We start from the raw sequence: 27,943 nt of genomic DNA, 5'->3' as shown, positions 1-27,943 counted from the left end.
GGTAGCGCACGCCTGTAGTTCCAGCTACTTGGAAGGCTGAGGCGGAAGGATCACTGGAGCCCAGCAGGTCGAGGCTGTGGTGCACTCCAGTCTGGACGACAGAGTGAGACTCCAACTCAAAAAAACAAAAAACTAAAGGAGACTTAGGATCATCCTATATTACTTTTCTATTGCTGCTTTTACAAACTACCACAAAATGGGTATGTTAAAACAACATAAATTTATTTTCATACTGTTCTATAGGCCAGAAGTCTGCAATGAGCCTCACTGGGCTAAAATCAAAGTGTTGGCAGTGCCAAGTTCCTTCTGAGGGCTCTAGGGAAAAACTTACTTCCTTATTTTTTAGAGACTGCCTGCATTCCTTGGCTTATGGGCCCCTTCCATCTTCAAAGCCAGCAATGGCCAGTTGAGCCTTTCTCATGTTGCATCACTGACTCTCCCACCTCCCTCTTTCACTCATAATGACCCTTGACTTATAATAACATTGGACCTACTGGGTAGTGCAGGATAATCCCATCTCAACGTAGATGATTAGCAGCCTCACTTCCGTCTGCGATCTTAGTTTCCCCTCACCATGTAACATAACATAGTCATGACCTCCAGAGACTGGGACAGGGAGGTCTTTGGGGAGCATTTTTCTGCCTACCATAATCTATATCCAGTACCTTTGCCACATAGTTCCTTATCTTCTCAGTTACAATTAATTTACCTCTATTCCACTTTAGTCACTTGTGGTCACATTTTAGACTTTTTCATTGCTCAAAACTGTCAATTCTGAGGTCTTAAATTACAGAATTTTATTTTCTGGTCACTATTTCTAAGCCTTCTGTACTTGAGGACTAGATTATAAAGACCTTATTTACTAGGTGAAGTAGTCTGAATTGAATCCTGAGCAAAGTGGGAAGTCAGTAGAGTTTCATCAAGGAAAAAAAAAAAAAATCAATGATCCAAAGCCAAGGAAACCAGCCTTTAAATATGGAAATATTGAATTAGTGATATGTCTTAAATACTAAAACCTCTTTTCCCTTATTATGATTTTTATTAGAAAAATGAAGAGGGGACGCATGGACCCTTAGGAGATAATGAAGAGATGATCAGAGTATCTACTGACAAAAAACAGGTGAATTGTTATGATTTCTTTAAAAAATACATGCTTATAATAACAAAAAGCAAAAGGAATAGTATAAAGTAGAATAAACATTCCTTGTATACTCAAGTTCCACCTTTCTACTCCCAAAGGTACAGATGGGATTATATTATAGTATGCTTCAAAATTTTGCTTTCAAAAATTTTTGGTTTTTATTGACCCATGACACCCTCTAATATTAGTTCATATAGTTGTGTTGAGAAATACTCTTCCTTTGTTCTCTCACACTCCTACACATCTTGCTGGTTATGCCAATATTGTAAACCCTATATGCTACTTACCCGGGCCATTTCTCAGAGTTGTATTTGCAGTGAATAGCCTTGAGGATTGAGGTAATGTGTCCCTCTGCACAAGGAGCAAATTGGTTTACTGTTTACTGTGCCTGAGTAGGAAGCCCAAACCTGATGTTCCCTTCTTGTAACCTGCTATGTATCCAGGCAACCATCTCTGTCCATCAGCATTACCCATCATGGAGCTTGAGGACAAGGAAACAATTACATACATGAATGATGTTCATACTGTTTGCTGTGCTGTGAATATTAAAGTCCTTTGTTTCTGACCCAGTAATTTCTTGTCTTCTGCTAATATTCATGAAACAGTAATAGGTTAACTTATTAGTTGGTAAGTAGGGTAAAAATCAAAACCCAGTCCTGAAAGATGTTCCTTTAATATTGCCTAGTATTTCCTTGTAACTTTAATCTTTTGAGTTTTCCAGAGATTCTGACTCAATGGGTGTGGAGCAGAGACTTAAGCATGTTTATTTTGAAAAGGGTTACCTTGATGATGTACTTTCCTGGAGATTTTCTGATTAGTTCTAAGAGTGAGTCTCTAAAATGCCCGGCAAGAATATAGAAATAATTTCTCTCAAAATATTTTGATGTTTTCACTATAAAAAAGCAAAGAGAAAAAAAAAAACAGTGAGTCACCATTTAATTAAATGCACTAGTTCACATACAAAACAGACTGTCCTCTTTTGCCCATGTTTTAGTGTACAACTTTGTGGCTGGGTTTACATATATAACTTGCCCAAATGTTAGTGAAGTGAAGCAAAATCAAGATCCAGAGCAGTGATACACTGAAAAGATTCAATCTTCTGGGAGTTGCAGTAGGTAGAAGTGCAGAAATGAAATGCAACTTAGGCTTTTATTTGTCTTGTTTCATGAAATTTAGGATGGAAAAGTCTTTGTCTCAAACTTGATTTTTTGGCCTTAACTAAAAGCACAATGAAAAAAATATTTTTTTCCTGAAGTAAAAAGAACTCTAGACAAAAAAGTGATAAATGTGGCCTAAAATATTTTTCTAATAAAAAGTAGATTGATAAATCTGCTTCTCACTTATTAAGAATACTTTTTAAAAAGTTCTTTTGTGGATATGGTTTCTGGCTTTACTCCTGTCTGCTTAACTACAGAGAGTGCCAAAAAACATGTATATATTTTAAGAAAGGAAAAAATGATATAAAAATTGTAATAATATGTACCAATGACAAAAGATAAATACAGGTCACATTTGACTTCTGCAATTACAAGAGGTGCTCAAAAGTGGTTGCCATCAGTGTCCAGACACTTCTGATTACAGCAGACATCTCTTAATAAAAATGTGCATACAGGCTGGGCGCAGTAGCTCACGCTTATAATCCCCGTACTTTGGAAGGCTGAGGTGAGAGAATTGCCTGAGCCCACTGGTTCGAAACCAGCCTGGGCAACTTGGCGAGACCTTGTCTCTACAATAAATAAAAAAATTAGCTGGACATGGTGGTGTGTGCTTGTAGTTGCAGCTACTTGGAAGGCTGAGGCAGAAGGATCACCTGAGCCCAGCAGGTTGAGGCTGCAGTGGCCGTGAGTATGCCACTGCACTCCAACCTGGGTGACAGAGTGAGACTCCACCCCCCAAAAGAATGTGCATACATTTTTTTTCCTGGCACCCCCAATATTTGTAAAATCTAAATCCAAAACTAAAATCATTCAGTAGCAACCATTTCCACTGGTTACCTTGTTTCAGTTTAACCACATGAGCTTCAGTTTAACATCAAGATCCTTTGAAAAGGCATCATCAGTTCTTTTCCAAAGTGATCTTTTTTTTTTTTTCTTTAATAAACTCGCTGGAAGTATTCAGAAGCAGATAATACCTTATAATTTGTAATTGAGAAACACAAAACTCTTAAGACATTTTAGGATGGGGAAGGAAAAGTGTTTACAAATTCAAGCTTATTTTAAAAGCCAAGTAGATTTTTCATATATGTCAAATATTTCCTCTAAAATGTTTTTATATTTTAGATGTATTCCTAGATATATATCTTATAAAGGAAAGATTTTTATATTCCTTTTAAATATCTTTATAGTTTAGAAGATGGTTGTTTAACTCTAAAAGGGAAATCATAAACTCTTCTCTATTACTTCTTTTTAGGAATTTCACAAGATATGAAACTCCATAGCTTGAAATGTTTATACTCAATACTGAAACTGAAACTTGACTATTTTAGTTAATATAGCTTTGATCTGATTATTAAAATGATTTCAGATATGTTGTATTGGGGGATAAGTACAAGGTAAAATCCCTTCGGAGGGGATGAGGAGTAAGGGACACCCTCACCTCAATCCAAGTTCCCCTCATGTCAAAACAATCAGTCCTAAACTCAAGAATTGCATTCCTGATTTCAGAATCTTGTTGTGAAAACAGCATAAGCTATTTTGTGCCTTAAATAGAACTGATTTTTTAAACTTAGTCCGTTTTGTCAGATATTAATATTGTTACACCAGCTTTTTTTTATTAGTATTTGTATAAGTTGGGAACTTTAGGTTCAAAGTTACAGAAAACTTTCACTCAAAGAAGTTCACTGTAACTCCTTAGAACCTCACCCAGTCTCCATCCTATAGGACTTAAATTGGGTTCAGTCTAATTTTCTCTCTGTGGAATACTGTGGAGATCACTCAAGCTAACTGCTCTGGTATTGAGTTCTCTCTTCCTTTCTGACACCTAAGGGTACATCTTCCCCTTTTTGTTGTTACAACTTATATTTTTATTTGTAGTAGGTAGGACCCAACTACATTAGTTGAGAATTGCCATAGTGCTAATAATCTTTCTTTTAATCATATTTAAAATATTTCAGAATTTTAGATGACCTCTGCTTTAATTCTGCCTTTTACTATCTGTGGGTTTTTCAGAAAGTCGTATAAACTTTCTGGACTTTACTTACCCATGTGCAAGACAAGAGTTTTTCAGAATTGTATTACCATCTAGAAGCTTACTAAATAGTTCTAGTCTAGATACTATAAGAAACAAGTCAAATTGAACTGGTTTTTGCTCTTTACTAGGTTAAAATATATTCCTCTTTCACTAGAACAGATTAATGATAATTACATGTTTAACTATTTTCATTAGTAGAGCCTAGGTTTAGAAAATTTGTGGTCTAAAGGCAATACTAAACTTTCAGAAATATTTGTGGATCAAATGAGAAATGTGCTTTGTACAAACTCTATTTGAATAAAAAACTAAACAAAGCTTCATTTTATTAATACATCAAGTATAATCCATGATATAATCATTAGGTGTTATAACTAATACGTTATTTTGTATCTTAATGTAGGTGAAGAGAACTGGTCTTGTGGTGGTGAAAAACATGAAAATTGTTGGTCTCCATTGTTCTAGTGAAGATTTACATGCTGGGCAAATTGCTCTTATTAAACATGGGTCAAGACTGAAAAACTGCGATCTTTATTTTTCCAGAAAACCATGTTCTGCTTGTTTGAAAATGATTGTAAATGGTGAGTGCATTTATTTGAGAACAATCAATAGGAACAAATTTGCTGAATACCACAGAGATAATTTAGAAACGTAAAATATACCTGAAAGCTGGTTGCATTAGCTCATGCTTGTAATCCCACCTACACAGGAGGCTGAGGCAGGAGAATCACTTGAGCCCAGGAGTTCCGGCCCAGCCTGAGAACATAGGGAAACCCTGCCCTGTCTCTAACAAAATAAGAAAAAATTACCAGGCATGGGGATGCATGCCTGTGGCCCCAGCTACTCAGGAAGCTGAGGTGGAAGATCACTTGAGCTCAGGAGTTTGAGGCTACCGTGAGCTATGATCACTTCACTGTACTCCAGCCTGGACAACAGAATGAGACCCTGTCTCTAAAAACTAAAATAAAAAATATATGAATATATATCAGAAGACAGTTTTACACAGTATAAGAGGAAGAGTCAGAAAACAAGGATTCCAGTCTTAGCAATGTCCACTAACCAGATAAATGACCTTAATGTATTAATAGACTAATGTTAGCTGCTATAACAAATAAACCGTCAAACTGCAGAGGCTTAATTACTGATATTTGTCATTGATACAACAGCCCAGCACATGTGTTACTGAGCAGCAGGTGGCTTTTCTTCATGTAGTTGATTCATGGGCCTAGGTATTTTCTGTCTTATTACTATTGTTATCTCTAGGGCCTTGAGTCCTCTGCATGCAGAGGCACACAGAAAGAAAGGTCAGAGGGAGTGTACCTGCTTCTTAAAAACCCTGGCCTAGAAGTCACATATGTCATTTCTGTTCATTTATTATGAAAACCATAGTCCCTGGCTGGGCAATTGTCTATCTTTTCTTTTTTTTTTTTTTTTTAGTTGGAGTCTCACTCTGTCGCCCAGACTGGAGTGTAGTGGCCACTCGGCTACCACAGCCTCGACCTGCTGGACTCCAGCGATCTTTCCGCCTCAGCCTTCTGAGGAGCTGGAATTACAGGCATGCGCTACCACGCCCGACTGATTTTTTTACCTATTTATTGTAGAGATGAGGTCTCGCCAAGTTGCCCAGGCGGGTCTCGAATCCGCGGTCTCTGGCAATCCACTCACCTCAGCCTCCCAAAGCGCGCGGGATTACAGGCTGAGCCACTGAGCCCGGCTGGCTGTTGTCTTTCAATGACTACTCTACACTTTGGAAGGAAGAGCACAAATTTTTAATGTATAAACATCCATCTCTGCCACACTGGGCAATTCAACAAACTTCTTTATGCCTACAATTCTATTGTGCACCCAGGTTAAGTATGCAGACCACTCTTCCATTAAAAAAAATGTATCATGGGGAGACACCTCTTATCAACAAGGGTGCCTGAATGAAGCATATTTGTATACCTAACCCTTAACTGTACCCCACAATATCCTAATAAAAAATATTGATTATAAAAAAGATAAATTTAAAAAATTAATTAAAAAATGTGTCATGTATTTAGGTATCATAGTGATACCTTTTTTAAAAGTGTGGTTCCTAATTATTACACTCAAGTGTTATCTGGGGGCCAAAATAACAATTTACTGTAATACATTATCCAAATAAGTCATACAGACTGTAAGTGATATATGATTTCAGAGGAGAAACTGATCCCTGATGAAAGGCTGGGTCTTCAGCTAGATCTTGATGGGTCAGAGTATGAGGGAGAACTCCCCCCATAACTGAAATTATCATTTGGAGGGCAGGCCCCTTGTAGTACCGGCTTCCCTCACTAAGTAAGTAAGTAAGTGTTCTAGGAACCCATTGGCATCAGTGTACCAGCTAGTGTCATTAGAGGCTGCATTTGGCTTCAGTGATTTTTTTTGGAGATTCTTTCAACCTTTTGCCCATTTCATAATGAATGATTTACTGGCATGCCTGCCCACACCTTGCTGAGTGTGCATCAGTTTTTGACCAAAAACAGAATGTCCCCTGTGCCCCACCATCCCTATTCACCCAGTCTTGCCCTCAGCAACTTTATTTTGTTTTTTTGAATGAAAAAATTCCTCAAAAGGAAATATTTTGCTATGTGGAGATCATGAAACAAAAAATGGCAGAAGCACTAAAAGACATAAAAATTGACAAGTTCAAAAACTGTTTTGAGTAGTGGAAAAAGCCTCTCCATTAGATGTATTGCATCAAAGAGAATACTTTGAAGGTGACTAAGTTTAAACACATAAGAATAAATACACAATTTTTTATAAATAAATTCCAAATTTTGGGGGTCTCCTCTTTGTACAGGAAGAGGAACACATTCCTGGTCAGGGGAACAGCACATGTGGAATCATCAAGTTGTAGGAAGTAAGGTTACAAAGATCCATATGTGAAGTGGAGGATTATTCTTGGAGAGTAGTGGCAGATAGATTAGTGGAGTACTTCAACAAACTGTATGATCCCTGGACTCTGTCTCATATAACAGAGTTCTAGACATGTTTTGAGGAAGAGCTATTTTTATTTTATTTTATTTTTTTAATTTTGAAGATGGGTACAATTCAGGGTTAGGTATACAAATGTTCATTATGCAGGTACTGTTGTTGATGAGGTATGCCCTTCCCCCCGGCAGTTTCCCACTACTGCCAATCCTGCCACCACTCCCCAGCAGTTTCCAACTACTGCCAATCCCTTTTCTTATAATATTATGATAATCGTTTAAAGTCCTCTTATGAGTGAGAACATGTGATACTCAGTTCTTTGTTTCTGTGATAGATCACTCAGTATTATAGACTCTAAGTCCATCCCAGTTGTTTGTCCTTCTTTATGGCTGCATAATATTCCATCATGTATCTGTACCACCTTTTTCTAATCCACCTCTCTTTTTGGTCAGCACGGTTGGTTCTATGTTTTTGCTATTGTGAATAATGCTGCAGTAAACATGTGTGTGAAGGTATCTTTTTCATAAGAATGATTTGAGTTCCTCCAGGTATATTCCTAGTAGCAGAATTGTGGGGTCATGTGGAAGGTCAATTTTTAGATATTTTAAGAATCACCACACTATTTTCCACAGAGACTATACTAGCTTACATTTCCACCAACAGTGTAGAAGTGTTCCCTTGTCCCTGCATTCTCTCCAGCATCTGTTGTTTTTTGAGTTATTGATGATGTCCATTCTGGCTGGAGATAGGTGGTATCTTAATGTGGTTTTAACTAGCATTTCTTTGTACATCAGAGTCTTTTTTTTTTTTTTTTTTGAGTTGGAGTCTCACTCTGTCACCCAGACTGGATGCAGTGGCTGCTTCCGGCCACCGAAGCCTTGACCTGCTGGGCTCCGGCGATCCTTCCGCCTCAGCCTTCCAAGTAGCCGGAATTACAGGCATACACTACCACGCCCGGCTGATTTTTTGATTTATTGTAGAGATGAGGTCTCGCTGCCCAGGCGGGTCTTGAACTCACGGGCTCAGGCAATCCACTCACCTCAGCCTCCCAAAGGCACGGGATTACAGGCTAAGCCACCGAGCCCAGCTTGTACATCAGAGTCTTAAGAGATGATCAGATCCATATCAAGGTCAGTGCCTTGAACCATAACTGATAGAACTTCTAGAAAAAATGAGTCATGTAGTTAGAATTCTCCTGGCCTGGTGCTTGCTTCGGCAGCACATATACTAAAATTGGAACAATACAGAGAAGATTAGCATGACCCCTGTGCAAGGATGGCATACAAATTCATGAAGTATTCCATATTTTAAAATATTCTATGCTCATGGATAGGAAGAATCAACATTGTTAAAATGTCCATCCTTTGAAAGGCAATCTGCGGATTCAATGCAATACCCATTAAGTTACCAACATCATTCCTCTCAGACCTGGAAATGACAATACAGAAATTCAGATGGAAACATAAATGACCACAAAGAGCCAAAACAATCCTTAGCAAAAGAAACAAAGCAGGAGGTATCACACTTCCAGACTTCAAACTTTACTATAAGACTACATTAATCAAAACAGCCTGGTATTGGTACAAGAAGAGGCATATAGACCAATGGAACAGAATAGAGATTCCAGAAGCAAAGCCTCAATTTCTCAACTAACTCATCTTTGACAAAGACTCCAACACCAACCAGTGGGGAGAGAAGAACCTATTCAGTAAATGGTGCTGGGAAAACTGACTGATCACATGCAGAAGATTGAAACAGGAACCCTACTTATCACCATACACAAAAATTAACTCTAAATGAATCAAAGACCTAAACGTAAAATCTCAAACTATAAGAATCTTAGAAAATGCAAGAAATTGGAAATTGGAACTGGCAACCAATTCCGGATCAGAACCCTAAGTGTCTGTACCATAAGAAATAACATAGACAAGTGGGACCTCATCAAACTAACGAGCGTCTGCAAAGCAAAAGAAACCATCAAGAGAGAAGGAAGACAGCCCACAGAATGGGAAAAAATATTTGCCAACTGTATATCTAGCAAAGGCCTAACATCTAGGATCTACAAGGAACTCAAACACGCCGAAAGGAAAAAACAGCCCCGTTAAAAAGTGGTCAAAAGACATGAATAGACACTTCTCAAAAGAAGATATACGGACAGCTAACAGACACATGAAAAAGTGCTCAGCCTCACTCATCATCAGAGAAATGCAAATCAAAACCACATTGAGAAACCCCCAACCCCAGTAAGAATGGCCATCGTTGATAAAACAAACAACAACAGATGCTGGCGAGGATGCGGAGAAAAAGGAACGCTTCTACACTGCTGGTGGGAATGTAAACTAGTGCAACCTCTTTGGAAGACAGTGTGGCGATTTCTGAAAGAACTAGAAATTGACCTTCCATATAACCCAGTGATTCCCCTATTGAGAATATACCTGGAGAAACTCAAATCATTCTACAAAAAATATACCTGCACACATATGTTTGTTGCAGCTCTGTTCACAATAGCAAAAACATGGAACCAACCATGCTGCCCATAAAAAAAAAAAGTGGTACATATGCACAATGGAATATTATGCAGCCTTAAAGAAGGACAAACATATGGACTTTGAAGCAACTTGGATGGATTTAGAATCGATTATACTCAGTGATCTATCACAGAAACGAAGAACAGAGTACCATATGTTCTCACTTATAAGCGAACCTTGAACAATTATCATAATACTATAAGAAAGGGTTTGGCAGTAGTGGGAAACTGCTAGGAGTGGGGGAGTGGGATTGGCAGTTGAGGGAAACTGCTAGGGGAGGGAGGGGCACATCTCATCAACTAAGGTACTGCATAATCAACATGTGTATATCTAACCCTGAGTTGTATCCCACATCTTAAAAAGAAAGAAAGAAAGAAAGAAGCCTCCTGGCCTGCAACAAGTATTTCAAGCCGGTAGGGTTCTGTGATAGTGATTTGATTATATCTCTCAACTGCAGTTAGCAATAAATAGAGAAGACAGGTATAATAGTAGTAGTGACATTTTTCCCTCCTTTTCCCAGTTAACCAAGTAGATTGGACATTCATTTTATCACGTGTGTTCAACTGACCTGAAAATTCCTATTTATAGGTAATGTGGAGCCACTGAAGACTTTTGAGTAGCTTGTGCATGATTGGAATTGTTATTGTTATTGAATTGGAGCAAAGAGAGATTAGAGCCTATTGCATTAGGCCGTGTGTAAAATACAGTTCAGATGGCGGCATTGATACAGTGTTATGACCAGAGTGCGAGAAGGTAGATTGCCATTACACAGAGAATTTAATTAAAAGTCCTTTATTTATGCCAGCGACCAAGAGCCTACTATTGTCCGAAAGGACTTTCAGCTCCAAGTGAAACAAGTGGTGGGCTTATAAAGGCAAAAACTGCAAGGATACATAACAGCTTAGCAACTATAGCAACCATAAACTAGCAACTTAGCAACCAAAATGGGAACTTTTGATTGTTAGGAAGTTTTGATTAACTTTATGTTCCAGGCACAGCCGGTGACTGGAACAATTAGGGCAGTTACATGGAGACAAAATGGAAGGACTACTATACAATGGAGTTTCCTTGGTTAGGTCATGGAGTACCTTGGTTACATCACTAACAAAATATAGGTTTATAATATGAGAATGTAACAATAGAGTTTTGCAAGGCGTAGCATTTGAGTTTAGTTAACAAAGCATACAATTACATGGAACTTGTGGCTAGGGAGTTTCCAAACGGTCAGGAGAAACAGTTTATGGGAAACAGGACTATGGGTCTGTGAGTACAAGGAACTTATTTTAGTCACACGCAGTGGGGGGGGAGTTGTTGTTATATCTGGGTAGCAAGCAGCTAAGATGGAGTATTTTTTTTTTTAATGCAGTTACTTATATTAAGCAAGCTATTACAGGCTATTATAAGTTTTACAGACATTTCAACAGAAATGAAAGAACCAAAACATTTGTTGACTGTTCCAGAGTCAAGGGAGAAGAATAAATAAAAGATAGTTTTAGTTTTTGTGCTGAGCTAACTATGCTGAAAGTACTTTTAATAGCCTCAAGCCAAGAATTAGAGAAGAACAGGGGAGTTCAGCTAACTCACCACTGTTTGAGTTAAGACTTTTCATTCTGGTAAGAGAGTTAATGAAGTGTGAAAAATCAGGAAAGACATACAGTGGACATGCTTTTATGTTGGTGCTAAGCCAGTATATAAACAAAATTGCTATGTTAAATTAGGCTTACATATTAAATGGTTATCTTGGGAAGAGTGCATTGTTGGACCCCATGCTATAACCAAATTAGTTGCAGTTATCATTACTTCAGTTACAGAGCAAACATTTCTGTATTCTGTAGCACAGTGGTTCTCGAGATGTGCTCTGTGAACTCCTGATGATCAATGCTGTTTGCATAACACTGCATTCGCATTGATGGTACCAAAATAATGGTTAGTAAAACTACTGTTGCTGAATCATGAGTCAAGGCATGATACCACGTTGCACTGGTCGTTATTGTACTCTATTGCACTCAGGAAAAAAAACCCAGTTTTACATAAGAATGTCCTTCATGAAACAGTAAAAATTATTAATTGTATTGCATCCTTTTTAATAGTCTGTGTGAGGAAACAGGAGGTGAACATAAAGCACTTTTGCTACACACCTAAGTATGAAGATTGCCTTAAGAAAAACCATGTGATTGTTTGCATTGTGAACTGAATTATCCACTTTTATCATGGGACACCATGAATTGACAAACTAAGTTTATTTAGATTGGATATTTGGCAGACATTTTCTTGAAAATGTAGTGAACCTTTCACCAGGAAAACAACTGACAGTATTTGTTGCCAGTGAGAAAATTTAAGCTTTCAAATGAAAATTGGAATTTTGGAAAACTCGTGTTCACCATTATGAGCTTGAAAACTTCTCAGTATTTAGACTCTTGATGAGATTGGTGGTGACATTAATGAATAGGATTTTTTAGTAAATCAATGGCTTATTTTTTTCAAAATTCAGATGACCAATGCTACAAAATCATATATGGGCAAAAGACAATGCAAGAGAGACCAGTGGGCTTTAACAAAACTGTACATAAAGTTTGTCAATATGGCTTCAAATTCCTCATTGTAACTAAGCTTTAAGAAACTATCCCTTGTCAAATGTTTATGTAGTGTCAAGGAAGAATATTTGAAATGGATATTAAAATATTCCTTCTTCAACTACAAATCTGTAAGAGACTAGATATTTTTCATATACTTCAATGAAAACAGATTGCAACAGATTGAAAGTAGAAGCAGATTTGAGAATCCAGCTGTCTTCTATTAAGCCAAACATTAAAGATATTTGCAAAAAATTTAAAACAGTGCCATTCCTCTCACTAATTGATGTTTTGGAAAATACAAGCTTAAAAATAAAGCTATGTTATTGATGTTAATGTGTAATAGGTTCTTTATTGCTATTTTTAATGAATTAATAATTTAAAATTTTGTTTTGATGTTTGAATACAGTATCAATAGATATATTCCACATAAACAAAAGCTCATTATTGTCCTCAGTAATTTTTAATATAATGGTTTAAAGGGATTTGAACATCAAAAAATTGAGAACCTCTGCTGCAACCTTTGCCACTAGTCCATTTGTCTAGAGAGTATTCATCCCCTCTTCTCCTTGGGTCAGGATTACTGGGAGCAACAAAGATGATTAGATGAAAGGCTCACCATCACTGCTGGTTAGAAAATGGATTATGAGAACTTGAACTGAGGGAAGGGGAAATGCAACCAGAGGAAGCACACTCTGATATGAGCTTTGAGGCCTTCAAAATTGCTTTTCAGCCAAGCCATAGTGAGTCAGGAGTGGCAGGGAGTAGATGAAATGTTCATTTGTTTAACTTGACTTTTATTTCAACTACTTTGAAGGGTAGACTGTCCTGTGGGCCATCTGTCTGTTTGCTTCTGGACATAGTCACACACAATAAGTCTCCTCACTGAAATTACATGAGATACTAGGAAAGGGGTCTCTTTGTTGTAAACTATTTACTAATTGATGAACATTTGTGTGCTTAACTATGTATAAGGCATCTCATCATTTAACCTCAAATACAAATTAAAATATTTTTTCATGTTTGTTATCCATGTTTTCTCTTTTACAAATTGTCTATTCATATCTTTTTGTCTCTTTTTAGAACTTATTATTCTTGTCAATTCACATGTGCTCTTAATAAATTAAAATCTTTTCTGTATATTAAAGATAACTAACATTTCCTCTGTCATATTGATTGAAAAATGTTCCTTTTAGTTTGTTGTTTTGTCTTAATTTTGTGGACTTAAAAAAGTTAATATTGCCTCCCAACACCACCCAATGTCACATAAGAATTTTTCCATGTTATAAATTATTTGTGGACATTTTCATAACTATTATATTTTATTATGAGAGGACTATAATTTGTTTAACCATTCCCCTATTTTGGTCACCTAGATTTTTGGGTTTTTTTTTTTTTACATTTTTACTGTTTCAAAGAATGCTGCTCTAAACTTGAATAATGCATGAACTTTATTCTCTCCATTTGGAATATTTTCCTAGAATGGCTTCTTGGAAGAATTCTGAGTTTGAGGATAGAAATACTTTCAATGCATGGATGAATTATCTATTCCAGATACAAACTCTAGGCAGTCTCAGTTGTTGACTGTACCATTTCTAAAAGCATCCATGGCTCCATAGAGGACTCTGTGTATATAATTCCAGCACTGGGCTTTGGAATCACATTTAGCAAAATCAGTGATTCCACAGATGCCATCCACGGGCTGTGTTAGAGGTCAACTAACTTTTTTTTTTTTAAGACAAGATAGTAAATATTTTAGGCTTTGCAGGTCATATGGTATCTGTCAGAGCTACTCAACTCTGCTAGGCAAAAGCAGCCAAAGGATGTATAAATGAGTGGGTGTGTCTGTGTTCCAATAAAACTTTACTTATGGAAACTGAAATTTGAATTTCCTATAATTGCATGTATCATGAAATATTCTTCTTTTGATTTGTCCAACTGTTTAAAAGTGCAAAACCTATTCTTAACCCTCAAACTATAAAAATTGGTGATGGACGGTATTTGGCCTATGGGTGGTTGTTTTTTGCCCTTGGGATTTATAATAGGTGACTTGGTAATAGACATTTATTATATTGGGGGTCTCAATCTACCACAATGATAGGGAGGATTTATCAAGAAAACCCTAAATTCAGCATGTATCCAATAATTACCTTTCATATTTTGTGTTTCAGCTGGAGTTAACCGAATTTCATATTGGCCTGCCGATCCAGAAATAAGTTTGCTTACTGAGGCTTCTAGTTCTGAAGATGCAAAGTTAGATGCCAAAGCAGTGGAAAGACTGAAGTCAAACAGCCGGGCCCATGTGTGTGTCTTACTTCAACCTTTGGTGTGTTACATGGTCCAGTTTGTAGAGGAGACTTCTTACAAATGTGACTTTATTCAAAAAATTATAAAAACAGTGCCGGATGCTAACATTGACTTTTATTCTGAGTGTAAACAAGAAAGAATAAAAGAATATGAAATGTTATTTTTGGTTTCAAATGAAGAAATGCATAAGCAAATACTGATGACTATAGGTTTGGAGAACCTGTGTGAGAATCCATACTTTAGCAATCTAAGACAAAACATGAAAGACCTTATACTACTTTTGGCCACAGTAGCTTCCAGTGTGCCCAACTTTAAACATTTTGGATTTTATTGTAGAAATCCAGAACAGATTAATGAAATTCACAATCAAAGTTTACCACAAGAAATTGCAAGGCACTGCATGGTTCAGGCCAGGTTATTGGCATATCGAACTGGTGAGTTTTATGCATAGTTCATAAATTGGGGCTGAATGGTTGGGTTGTATTTGTCTCTGAAGCATAGTGTTCATCTCATGTATGGTAGAGTTCATTTACTCTTGGATACTGAAGGTTTGCTGTTCATATGATACAGAGACGTTAGTGACACCACTGAGTAGACAACTCTATTCCAGCAGTTTCAGGATTCCTTGTGGCCTTATATTCAGTACTACTTTTATACATCAGGGCCTGATTATCTAGGCCCTTCTTTCTGCTGCTTGCTTTTATGATTTCATTGTTCATTAAGCTCCTCACAAAAGACAGGACAAAAAAAGAGAAGAGAGAACCAAAATCATTCGTTTTTGTTAACTTCAATATTTTGTATGTATTCAGTATCTAATAAAAACTTTAGAAAATCTTTAAAAATATGAATTCAAAATCATGAATAGAATCAAGGCAAAAGAATGTTGGTTATTACAGATTCTTCCAATTGCTGGTATGTCTTCAATCAGCAACTTGAGAACATTTTTACTTTATTGTATTAAGTTGTATATGTAGAAAAGGAAAATGTTATTTTGGTTTCTTTATTGTGATAAGATGGCATCTGTATATCCAATTATGGTGCAGTATATTCCATGCAAGATTTTTCAGAGTAGAAACATCACTTTTTAAAATACACCTTTGAAATAAGGTAGGGAAATGCAGGCGGGGGAGCAGTAGAGTAAGATTTGTTTGAGGAGCAGACTGTAGTAGGATCTTTAGGATTTTTAAATTATCCATAGAAAGAAGGAAGAAGAAAAAGAAAATCTCCAGAAAACGTCTGTACAGATCCCACTGGTCTGCAGTATGTTCTAAACAAAGACCACAGGTCAAAGTAAATTCAGTAGAATAGAGGTTCTCAGCTGGCAGCATATCAGAATCGCCACTGAAACTTTTACTATAAATACAGATGCTCAAACCCCCACCCAGGCCTATTAAATCAAGTTCCTACCAAGTGCAGTCTAGGCCTTTTTTTTTTAAAGTTCTGCCAGATATTAACCCTGAGGGTTAATAGTCACTCAATTCTATTAGAGAATTTGACTCTCTAGAAACAAACTTTATGACCCCAAACAACTGTATTGTATGAAAATCTGATTTAATGTAATTATCTTGTATTGGGGTTATATATTAGTCTCCTTGACAAGTCCACCTTTGTAAAGAATTTTTCTGTAAACTACTTAAAAAGATAGAAAACAAATGAGAAGAGCAAGTATAGCTTAAAATTCATGAATTCCACTTCACTAATTAGAATTCAGCAGAACCTTGCCTGTTTCAGAGTAATAGATGTGAATCTCCTGTTCTTACTTGATCTCAGTACCTCTTGTTTCTCATAGAATACCTTGTCTTACCTTCTATGATTCCAATGTTTAAAGATATGTATAGATATATTTACATATTTTTATTAGTTACTCTACTGTGATATTTTATATTATAAATTCATCTACTATTATTGTGCAGAGTTTCATACATAAAGCCCATGATGAGCAATTGACAAGGTTTTTCAAGGTTACTTGTGGATGATTTTTTACCCAGAACTTAAATCTTGAGCTGGATGCAACTCTGCTGTCACACACTGCACTGTATACTCTTTCAGGGAAGAAATCATGTCTTAATCATTTTTTCTTAGCACTAAACAGTGTGTGTTGAATGGTTAAAAGAAATATATATATATTTGAGTTGTAGTCACCCAGGCTGGAGCTCAGTAGCACAATTAAAACTCATCACCGCCTTGACCTCCTGGGCTCAGGTGATCCTTCTGCCTCAGCCTCCCAAGTAGCTAGGACTACAGGTGTGCACCACCATACCCAGCTAATTTTTTTATTTTTATTTTTTGTAGAGACAAGGACTTGCTATGTTGCCTAAGCTAGTCTCAAACTCCTGGGCTCAAGCAGTCCTCTTGCCCAGCCTCCCAAAGTGCTAGGATTACAGGTTTGAGCCACTGTGTCCAGCCATAAATATTTTTACAACCTAGTTAAATGGTGCACAATCCCTTAAAAACCTTTGAGAGGCCATATAGAAAGGAATTCAGAATTTTTCAGATTTTCACAAGGTAATATAGAGCATATATTGTTATATAGCACTCTCAGTGGGGATTGGGACAATACCTGTAATTAAATAAATTAATACATATAGAGTTATTCTTTGCTCTAAGAATAATTAGGAGCTATAAATGATTCAATTTGAGTCAAGTTCGGTCACGAAATAAGTGTACCAAACTGTTAAATTTTTTTTTTTTTTTTTTTTTTTTTACATAAGGGATTTCGGGGTGAGGGATTCTGGACCTGTAATTCTTTACTGATGATAAATTATTACAATGACAATTTATTGAGCACCTCCCATGTGTCAGGCACTGAGATAGGTGATTTATATGTGTATCTCATTTAACACTGACAATCCAGCAAGATGGCTATCCCCATGATATAGCGTGCTTCCCATTACTCAAGCTTGCTTCAGTTTGGTTTGAAGACTTCATTTTGCCCCAATAACAGATGAAGATCATTTCATTAAAATATTTCATTGAAAAATATACATGTAATTAAAATAAATTCTAAAACGTCTGACAACAGAGTAATAAAATGAAAGCAATGACTTAACTGCTTTTTGAATGATGAATAAAGAGGGTCCACAGAGGTATCATTAAAACTATGTTTCTAGACTACTTGGAGGTAGCAAAAGTGACAAAATGTATTTACATGCTTGTAGAAAGAAAGAGTAGGAGAGCTTCACAACCTAGCTAACTGTTTTAAGTATCGAGTTTTGATCTCTGTGTGTCCTGTGTTTTCCAAAGCTAAGAATGATGCCTTCCTTCTGGATGACAGTATCAATGATGAAGTAGACTAGAGTATCCAAGAAAGTAACTGCATTAAATCATAACTCAGAAGTTTTCCAATTTTAGTATGCCTAAGAATCAAGGTGGGAGCTTGTGAGAAATGCAAATTCCCAAGCCCTTCCCACCTTCCTCAAAGGAACTGAATCCCGGCGGAAGCCAAGAGCCTGCCTTTTTAATAAGGATCCAGCAACTTTGATGCAAGTGGTCTGTGAAGCACCTCAGACAAACATTGATATGACCACAGGATTGGGAGCTCAAATAACCACGCCTATGTTCCAGAACAAAGAGTTCCCCTCTGGTTTTCAGTGATCAAAGAGCCCCAGGAATTTGGCTCAGTGATCATAAGTTGACCTTTCCTTCAAAGTTTTACGGAGAAAACTCTCTGACCAGATCATGGGAAGCAATTTCTGTAAGAATTACAGACATGAAAAGATTTTTGAGAAATTTCTCATTTGTCACCATCCTTGGGGCTGAGTGAAATTGACTCCATATTACATGGATTAAAACTTATTCTTTGAAAACATAGGTAGTAAAGAATATTCTCTTGGTGTAACCAACCTTAACTAGGCAGCAAAAACTGCAAGCTGATGGAAAAATCACCTTTTTTCCCCTTCTGACAAGGTTTATTCTGTTCCCAGACTGAAACAAAAAGTGGCTTCTGGGACTAAAATGCATAACATGGAAAATACTTAGTGTTGGTTGGGTGAGGTGGCTCATGCCTGTAATCCCAGCACTTTGGGAGGCTGAGGTAGAGAGATCAGTTGAGCCCAGGAGTTTGAGACCAGCCTGGACAACACAGTAAAACTCCATCTCTACAAAAAATCAAAAAGTTAGCTGGGTGTGATGACACATGCCTCTACTTCCAGCTACTCAGGAGGCTGAGGTGGAAGGATCGCTTGAGCCCAGGAAGTTGAGGCTGTGGTAAAGAGTGATTGTGCCACTGCACTTCAGCCTAGGTGACAGTGAGGCCCCAGCTCAAAATATAAAAATAATAAATAAATAAATACAAGAAATAAAGAAAAAAGAAAACTACTTAGCGTTGATGACAGGAAAAGTTGACCCCTAATAAGAATTTCTATGTGTTTTCATTTTTCACTTTAGATGTATGCAGCAATTAAGTAAAACTTTATTACAGTAAATATTTTGGTTTTGCAGGCAAAAATATCTTATGTTTATAATTTCTGGCACTTGCCTTAGAAATGAGCATAAAGCCATTGATTTATATTCTTGCCTCCGCATATTGAACTCTCAAGGTCTAGCAAGGCACCATATTTTGTTTACACCAAAATCCCTTCCCCTCCGCACTATAGAAGTCAGCTGGCCGTGCTCTCCACCCTCAGCATGTTCACTCCCATCACAGCACAGCACATATGCATTGTGTCCTTGTCACTGTGCTCCTCTGTCATCCAACTGTAAGTCACAAGAGGATGCAACTGTTTCCCTCCCCACTGAATGCTCACAGAACTTGGCACATATGAGGTGCTCGATAAGTGAGACTCTTTGATTAAGCAATTCTTAATGCCAAAAGGGAGAGGGGAGCGGGAGGAAAGGGAAGCAGGTTGGGTCTGGAGGGCTAAGCTTTAGTCACTTAATTTCTGTCACTGTTTTGTTACCTGGAAATGGAAATTAGCTGCTTTACTTATTAGAGTAAAAATGAGATCATGGACAACAAGTGCATATCATAAATTATACAGATGTTTTGTGGCATAATTTTGCAAATCTAAGCTTGCTTGAACTGAGATGGAAAATTTTATTACAGTATCATAATTTTTTAAAGTTAACTTATTTGTAAGGCATCCTAGTTTTTATTGCAATTATGGTACAAATTTTCTTTGTACTTTTTTTGGAAAAGTAGGTATTTATGTTATCATTGGAATGATTAAGTTTTAAGAAATTGTAGGGTGAAGCCAGAGTTTTACTCTAATCCTCCCCAGTGTAAAAATGTCCTAGGTGAGTTCATAGATAGTTGTTATTTTCTCTGTGTAAATGTGCCTACTTAACTGCATTAGTCTCTTATTAAGATTTTGGTAAGTACTATAGTTTTCGTAATTAGTATATATTTGTCTAGAAATTTGAAACTCAACATTGTGTATAAGGAAAAAGTATATCCCTAATATGTAGAAGTTATATTTTGGTTTTTTATTTTCTGTTACAGATTATTGGTTTTAAGAAGTATAACTTCACTTGTTGCAAAGGTTTTGGTTCTGCAGAAACATTATAATCTTATATTTGTTTATAACTTCTGCCTCTTGATTTAGAAATGGGTATGATGTTACTACTTGTATTCTCTTTTCCCTCGGGGTAAACTGAAGGGCAGAGAAAGGACAACATTTTGCTTAGATCAAAATCCTCTTCATGTAGCTTCTAGCAATAGACAGATAGATGGGAAGGTCCATAAAGATTTGTTTGTGGTGTATATTAGAGTTTGAACTTTCTTCTTAGCGAGAACATGTCCATAAAATGTATTTTCCATGATTATAGTGTAAAAAAAATGCTGGGAGAAGATAAATGTGATGGTTGTGAACAGTCATTACACTAAATCCATTAGTTCAGAAACCTTTATTCAATTTCACCTACACCATGACTAAATGTAGTCATTTAGAAACTGACTCAGTGAAGTTACACCCAGTTTTGCTTACAACTTTGAAGGGACCTGACTGTGGGCACTGCCATTTTACCGGCCTCCACATAATACATCATTTGTGACTGGATTAGTATTGACCTTGTCTAGTTATTTGGTACCTAGTTTCTGTATCCCATACTTAAAAGTATGTATTTTAATTCTTTTCTGCAATTAGTGAAGATGTCAAGGATAGCTGCTATATTTATGAAGTATGTTTCAATAAAGGTTCTTATTATTTTTGGAAAAGTATATTTCTGAAACTATCAGATCATTGATTTTTACTGAGTTAAATGCCATGTATCTTTCAGAGGATCATAAAACAGGAGTTGGAGCCGTGATTTGGGCAGAAGGGAAATCCGTAAGTATGAAAATAACTCCTTAAATATTTAACCTGAATTTTGCTTAAACATAGTTCAGTCTTCAGTGCATCACATTTTATTGGCCCATGGAAATTAATCTTTTTTGTAATGGTACATTAACTAAGTTCTAGAAACATTTGCTCATTTCCTCAGCAATTTTCTAGATAGATGCATTCATTTAGCAAACATTAATAAACACCCTCTACAGGGTAGGTACTGTGCCACAGCAAACTGTAGGGACTTCAGGATCACATTTTATGGCTTCATAGTCTTCTGATAGAGACAAATAAAAACGAGACTAATATGAGTTTAATTATAGCTGATACCATGAGAACACAGAGGAGGAACGTTTACCCCGCTTGGAGAAATGAGTGAAATATTCCTGGTGTTGGAAACATGCGATTCATCCCAAAGAACTAGAGTTCATCAGACAGAAAAGCTGGTAGGACCAGGAGGATAACATGCAAGGGTGAGGGTGAGACAGAGAATGTTGGAAGATGCAGGTGATGTGGCATGTTGGAGTCCAGACCCCTGTGAGGAGTGAGCGACAGATTGGCCTAGACCACATAAAACTCTGTACCCCACATAAACAGCTTTAGGTTTATCCTTTATTATTATTATTATTATTTTGAGTCAGAATCTCACTCTGTTGCCCAAGCTGGAGTGCAGTGGCACAATCACCACAGCCTTGACCTCCTGGGCTCAAGTGATCCTTCCACCTCAGCATCTTAAGTAGCTGGGACTACAGGCACGCACACCACACTCAGCTAATCATTTTTTGTAGAGATGAGGTGTCGCTATGTTGCCCAGGCTGGTCTCCAACTCCTAGGTTCAAGCAACCCTCCCGCCTCGGCCTCACAAAATGCTGTGATTTTAGGTATGAACCCCTGCATATGGCCAGTTTATCCTTTAGACAGTGGCATGCCCTAGCACAGCACTAACCAGTAGAAATGAGAGGCAAGCCACATACATAATTTAAAATTTTCTAGGAGTCATGTTACTAAGTGAAAAAAAAGTGGGCCTATACTCTACTTATCTCTACTCCAACCATTAACTCCTCTGAGTAGAATAGGCTCCTCTGCCAGAAATTTCCATAGCATTCTGTACAACTTATATGTGACACTCATCACAGTTAAATTCTGTGTCCAGTCCCTTACCCTCCCCAGATTATGGAGTCCACGAGGGCAGGGAATCTCTGGCTTGTTGACAGCTGTGTTCCCAGCACCCAGCACAGGTCTGGCCTGCAGCTGGAACTCTCATTTGTGTTTATGAGAGTGCTCAGCAGCCTGTGGACTTAACATCTTTACTTTGTGGGGAATTTCCATTTCCAGTTATCTCTAGAGTAGGCAGGCAGCGTGGTGAAGTGGAGTCAAGCGACGTGGGCTTCACTTCTAGCTGTGTTACTTGCTAGCTTTGTGACCCTGGGCAAATTATTTAATCTCTCTTGGCCTCAGTTTCCTTATCTGTATATTGTCTCTTTAGGTTTTTTCAAGAATTGATCAAATGAAATAATGCATCTAAAACTCAGCATGATGTTTGACATTTAACAAATGCTCAAGATCTATTAATAAGATCATATTTGTGTGCAGGCTTCTGTCAGCTCACTGTAACATGATTTTTGTTAGACTGCTACAGTAATGAGTCTGTTGATACTATCACTTGAGTAGTTAGAATATAGTAAAATTTAATGAGGCTTATAGCATAATCTAAGCTATTTTAAACACTTTGATAAAATATTTCATTTCATTCACATGATTGGTAATGCATTCATATTAACAACTAATATGTCATTGACCAAGAGAAATAAGAGTCATTGAAGTAAAAAATCCTATGATAAACTACACATACAGTAGAGGCTCAATAAATATTGAAGATGAAAGAAAAGTACATGTTTAATTTCCCAGCTAAATCACAATAGCATATTTTTAGCCCAACAATAGAAACTTCAAAGTTATTCTTTAAATGTCTAACTTGTTAACCAGTGGCACAGCGCAGAGCATATAAGAAATGAGCAGTCACTTATTGGGCAGCTGCTATGCATGTAATACTCTAACATATGGTACTTTAAGGGATAGAAAGGAAGTATAAAGCATGGTTTCCGCTCTCCAGTATCTTTTAATCTGTTTGGAGAGAATGTCTAAATCAAGTGAAACAATTTGTGAGTTAAACAAGATAGTATTTAATTAATTTCTGAAAGGACTGCCTTCAGATGATAGGCTATAGGGGTGATCAGCCTTCTGGAAATTTAGCTTTGACAAGACCACAATGCAGCAAGAGGATCTGATATTGTATTTTTTTGATGGCTCAGTTTGTCGCAGAAAATTGAATAAATACTTATTATCCAAAGTATGATAGCAAGCTTTAAAAATACACTGTAGAGTACCTTCTCAGCATGTTGAAACTCACTGTTGTCTGTTTGCTCACTTTCATAGAGAAGTTGTGATGGAACAGGTGCAATGTACTTCATAGGATGTGGTTATAATGCATTTCCTGTTGGCTCTGAATATGCTGATTTCCCACATATGGATGACAAGCAGAAAGACAGAGAAATAAGGAAATTCAGGTACATCATACATGCGGAGCAGAATGCCTTGACATTTAGGTATGACATTCTTTTTTAGTGTACTTTTCTTTAAAATGTAGCAAGGGTTAGTTGAAATTAGCTCTCCTTTTGTTGTAATTTATTTTCTTTTTCAAACTCCAAGAAATTTTCAAAGTAGAACTTAGGTAAAGCTTAGTCTTTACTGCCAGACCTGAAGTCATTGTCATAGACTCTCCAGGTAACCAATTTATTGAGGAAGTCTTTTTTTTTTGTTCCTTTGCTCTCTCCAATATGAAAGTACTTGAAGTTTGTCTTTTAGGGTCTTGCTCAGCATTTCATATTTTTTATGTTAAGTTTTCCTTTGGGCCAGGCAAGCTGGCTAATGCCTATAATCCCAGCACTTTGGGAGGCCAAGGCAGGAGGATTGCTTGAGGCCAGGAGTTCAAGACCATCCTGGCTAACATAGCAAGACCCCCATCTCTAAATAAATTAATTTAACTAATTTTATTTAATAAATAAAATAAAGATCTTCTTTGTTTTCTAAGTCTGGAACACATATGTTCATATTTATGAATACAGTCACACACTGCTTAATGAAGTTTCAGTCAGTGATGGACCACATATATGATAGTGCTTCCATAAGATTATAAGGAAGTTGAAAACTTCCGATCACCTAGTGATATAGCCATTGTAACGTTGTACAGCAACACATTCTCTTTTCTATGTTTAGATCCACAAGTACTTCCCATCATATTACAGTTGCCTACAGCATTCAGTGCAGTTACATGCTGTACAGGTGTGTAGCCTAGGTATGTGGTAGGCTGTGCCACCTAGGCTTGTGTAAGTATACTCACAGTGATGTTCACACAATGCTGAAACCACCTATCAACACATTTCTTGGAATGTGTCATCGTTAAGCAATGCAGGACTGTATATCGACTTTATTATGAACTAAATTGCTTTAAAAGAGCTTTTGTTTGAGATTATAACTGGCATCACCTCCTTCTCATGTTAATTTAGATCATTTCTACAAATATTTCTCGGTGCTTAGCATTGAAGGGATGAGGTTAGGGAATTGAACAGCTGAACAAGACATGACTCCTGTCCTGGAAGAGCTTCTAATGCAGTAGATGAAGCAAGACTGCATCCATTCTGAGGGAGAGGCAAACACATGAGCTGTGGACATTCATGGGCTGCTACCAACAAGAGGGGAAAGCTTTGTGAAGAACTGGTGTTTGAAGCTGAACTGTAAAGAACTGTAAAGCTGAACTGTGTTTAAAGCTGAACTGGTGTTTGAAGCTGAACTGTAAAGTTGCTAGAACTGTGGCAATTGGAGTTGCTCCCTTGAAGAGAAGACAATTCTTGCTTTTAGGATAAGCAATTTTCTAGAAGTAAGAAAATGCAGTGTGTGTTCAGGAACATGAATATTCCAGTTATTAACGGCTGAAATGTGGATATGCAGGAAATGCAGCTCACAGGATAGACAGGGACTGGACAGGAGAGGACTCTGAGTTCAGGCTGTGTTGTGTTGGCAGTAGGGAAATGGAACGGCATTGACCCGGCCACACTCGATAGACTGTATGGGTAGCAAGTGTATTGTTTGAACTGATTAGATGCATAGGATTCTGTTTTCCTTGTCCAGGTGAACAGAAATGAAAGTCACTGCTAGGGAGAAGGCTATGGAAGACTGGTGGTGGCAGAATTGAAGACAGCTAACCAAAATTGGTGCAAACCACAGAACTGGGAAGTCAGTCCTTATAGCCTCAGATGAGAGATGTCCTTAGTCCTAAACTACCCCCAGCATGCAAAATTTCACCAGAAATGTCCTCTATTATTTTCCACCCTCTTCAGTACAGATTTACTTGCTTCATTTTGTATGGAGGTGTGAATATGTCAAATTGAACCTTCTTAAATAAAATTATTCTATGAAAGGCAAGAGGTAATGGATCTAGAACTCAAACCAGAATTTTAATATTAATGTATTCATTTAGGAAGCATTTATTGAGCATTCATTAGGTACAAGATAGGGCTATGTCTTTTGACTACCATGATGAGTTAACATCTAATCAGAAAGCATTGTTCCCTCTCTCTCTCTCTCTCTCTCTCTCTCTCTCTCTCATTCTCTCTCTTTTTGATCTCTGTTTTTCTGTTTTCATTTACTCTTGTAATCTTATACTGAACATCTTAGATGATAAATGATTTTTAGTTATAATAATTGTTTTCACCTGGGCGCAGTGGCTCAAGCCTTTAATCCCAGCACTTTGGGAGGCCGAGGTGAGGGGATTGCCTGAGCCCACAGGTTTGAGAACAGTCTGGGCAACTTGGCAAGACCTATCTCTACAATAAATCAAAACATTACCCAGGCGTGGTAGCATGTGCCTGTAGTTCCGACTATTAGGAAGGCTGAGGTAGAAGGATCACCTGAGCCCATCAGGTCGATGCTGGGGTGGCCGTGAGCATGCCACTACCACTGCACTTCATCCTGGGCTATGGAGTGAGACTCCAACTCAAAAAGATAATATTATTATTACTATTTCCAGGTTGCATTTTAATATTTTTATGGGCTTACATTCACTAATTCAGCAAACTCAATCTTAATGTTTAAATATTTCTCTAAAAAATAACTTAACCAGGCATGGTTGCTTATGCCTGTCATCACCGCACTTTGAGAGGTGAAGACGAGAGGATTGCCTGGGCCCCAGGGTTTGAGACCAACCTGGACAACTTGGCAAGACTTCAACTCTACAATAAATCAAAAAAATTAGCCAGGCATGGTGGGTATGCACCTGTGGTTCCAGCTACTTGGAAGGATGAGATGGAAGGATTGTCTGAGCCCAGCAGATGAAGGCTGTGGTAGCCATGAGCATGCCACTGCACTCCAGCCTGGGTGACGGAGTGAGGCTCCAAATCTAATTTTAATAATAATAATAAAATAACTCTTTCAGGAGCTACCTTCCTGATATTTTATAATTTTTTTTGTAGGTGTCAAGAAATAAAACCAGAAGAAAGAAGCATGATTTTTGTGACAAAGTGCCCATGTGATGAGTGTGTACCTTTAATTAAAGGTGCAGGCATAAAACAAATCTATGCAGGAGACGTAGATGTTGGAAGAAAGAAGGCAGACATCTCTTACATGAGGTTTGGGGAACTTGAGGGTGTTAGCAAATTTACCGTAAGTAAATACACATTTGTTTAAGGTGTACTTTTTATTATGTTGTTAGGTACCCTGCAGCATACGGAGGGGGGACCCAAAAAACCCAGAATTATCTTTTGGAGGGCAGGCCTCTTGTAGTGTAGGCTTCCCCCGCTAGGTGAGTGTTCTAGGAACCACTGGCATCAGTGTACCAACTAGCACTGTTATGAGAGGCTGCATTTCGCATCAGTGAGTTTTCTTTTTGGGAGATTCTTTAAACATGTTTGCTCATTTCTTGAAGTGTGATCTACAAGCTCACATGCCCACCCCGCACTGAGTGTTCAGCAGTTTTTGACCAAAAATGGCATGACCTCTATGCCTCACCCTCCCTATTCGCCCTATCTCGCCCCAAGTGACTTTTTTGTTTGTTTGTTTCCCTGGATGAAAAAAGGTCTTAAAGGGAAATGTTCTGTCAATGTGGAAAAGGTGAAACAAGAAATGGCAGAAGCACTAAGGGGCATCCAAATTGAGTTCAAAAACTGTTTTGAGGAGTAGAAAAGGCTTCTCAATAGTTGTAATGCATCAAACGGAGAGTATTTTGAAGGTGACTGAAGTTTAAACATGTAAGAATAAATACATAATTTCTTAATAAATAAATCCTGGGTCTTTTGGGGTCCTCCCTCATATGTAGGTGATTCTCCCCCTTTTAAAAACTTTCAACAAATTACTATCATTGAGTTTATTTTTCTGTGCAAGCATTTAGCTCACTACAAATGTTCAGCTAAGGATCCCTGCCTTATGAATTTACATCTCTATATAGGACTGTACCTTGTTGATTTTATGTATCTTAAGCCAGTGGGTCCTTTGGTGCCATCTGGTGGCTGATAAAATAAAATGTTTTCTCCGCCCATCACCCCTACCAGCCCTCTTTTCTGGTTTGGCGTAGTGGATAGAGGTGAAAATAGTGAGTGGATTACCTGAGCCCGCGGGTTTGAGACCCGCTTGGGCAACTTGGTGAGACCTCATCTCTACAATAAATCAAAAAATTAGCCGGGTGTGGTAGCATGCGCCTGTGGTTCCAGCTACTTGAAAGGCTGAGGCGGAAGGATCACTGGAGCCCAGCAGGTCAAGGTGGCGTTGGCCAGGAGCGGCCACTGCACTCTAATCTGGGTGACGGAGTGAGACACCAACTCAAAAAAAAAAAAAAAAAAATTCCCAAAGACAGGAAAAATTGTGTGTGACTCGTGAAAAAAACCTTGGAATGACACATGAAGGATGATAGGAAAGTCATTCTGAGGCAGGATGCTTTACTGA

The 27,943-nt window shown here is 37.6% G+C and overlaps 1 protein-coding gene across 4 annotated transcripts in view; it reads left to right on the top strand.

The window, feature by feature from the left end:
* CDADC1 (cytidine and dCMP deaminase domain containing 1) overlaps positions 1-27,943 on the top strand; it is a 50,389-nt gene that overhangs the window by 9,394 nt on the left and 13,052 nt on the right. For 3 of the 4 annotated variants that reach the window (XM_008052035.1, XM_021709543.1, XM_008052037.2), the window contains exons 3-8: positions 1,046-1,120; positions 4,731-4,908; positions 14,552-15,121; positions 20,904-20,953; positions 23,387-23,556; positions 26,479-26,668. In XM_008052035.1, the coding sequence (XP_008050226.1) occupies positions 1,046-1,120; positions 4,731-4,908; positions 14,552-15,121; positions 20,904-20,953; positions 23,387-23,556; positions 26,479-26,668 (1,233 nt within the window). The remainder of the gene's footprint in view (positions 1-1,045; positions 1,121-4,730; positions 4,909-14,551; positions 15,122-20,903; positions 20,954-23,386; positions 23,557-26,478; positions 26,669-27,943) is intronic. The other variant, XM_021709544.1, reaches the window with a different exon arrangement.

Source organism: Carlito syrichta, unplaced genomic scaffold, assembly GCF_000164805.1.
Source record: "Carlito syrichta isolate Samal-C Ts95f unplaced genomic scaffold, Tarsius_syrichta-2.0.1 Scaffold254042, whole genome shotgun sequence".
NCBI classification, from domain to species: domain Eukaryota; kingdom Metazoa; phylum Chordata; class Mammalia; order Primates; family Tarsiidae; genus Carlito; species Carlito syrichta.
Note: the sequence above shows the minus strand (reverse complement) of the source record. Positions and strands in the feature narration are given on the sequence as shown.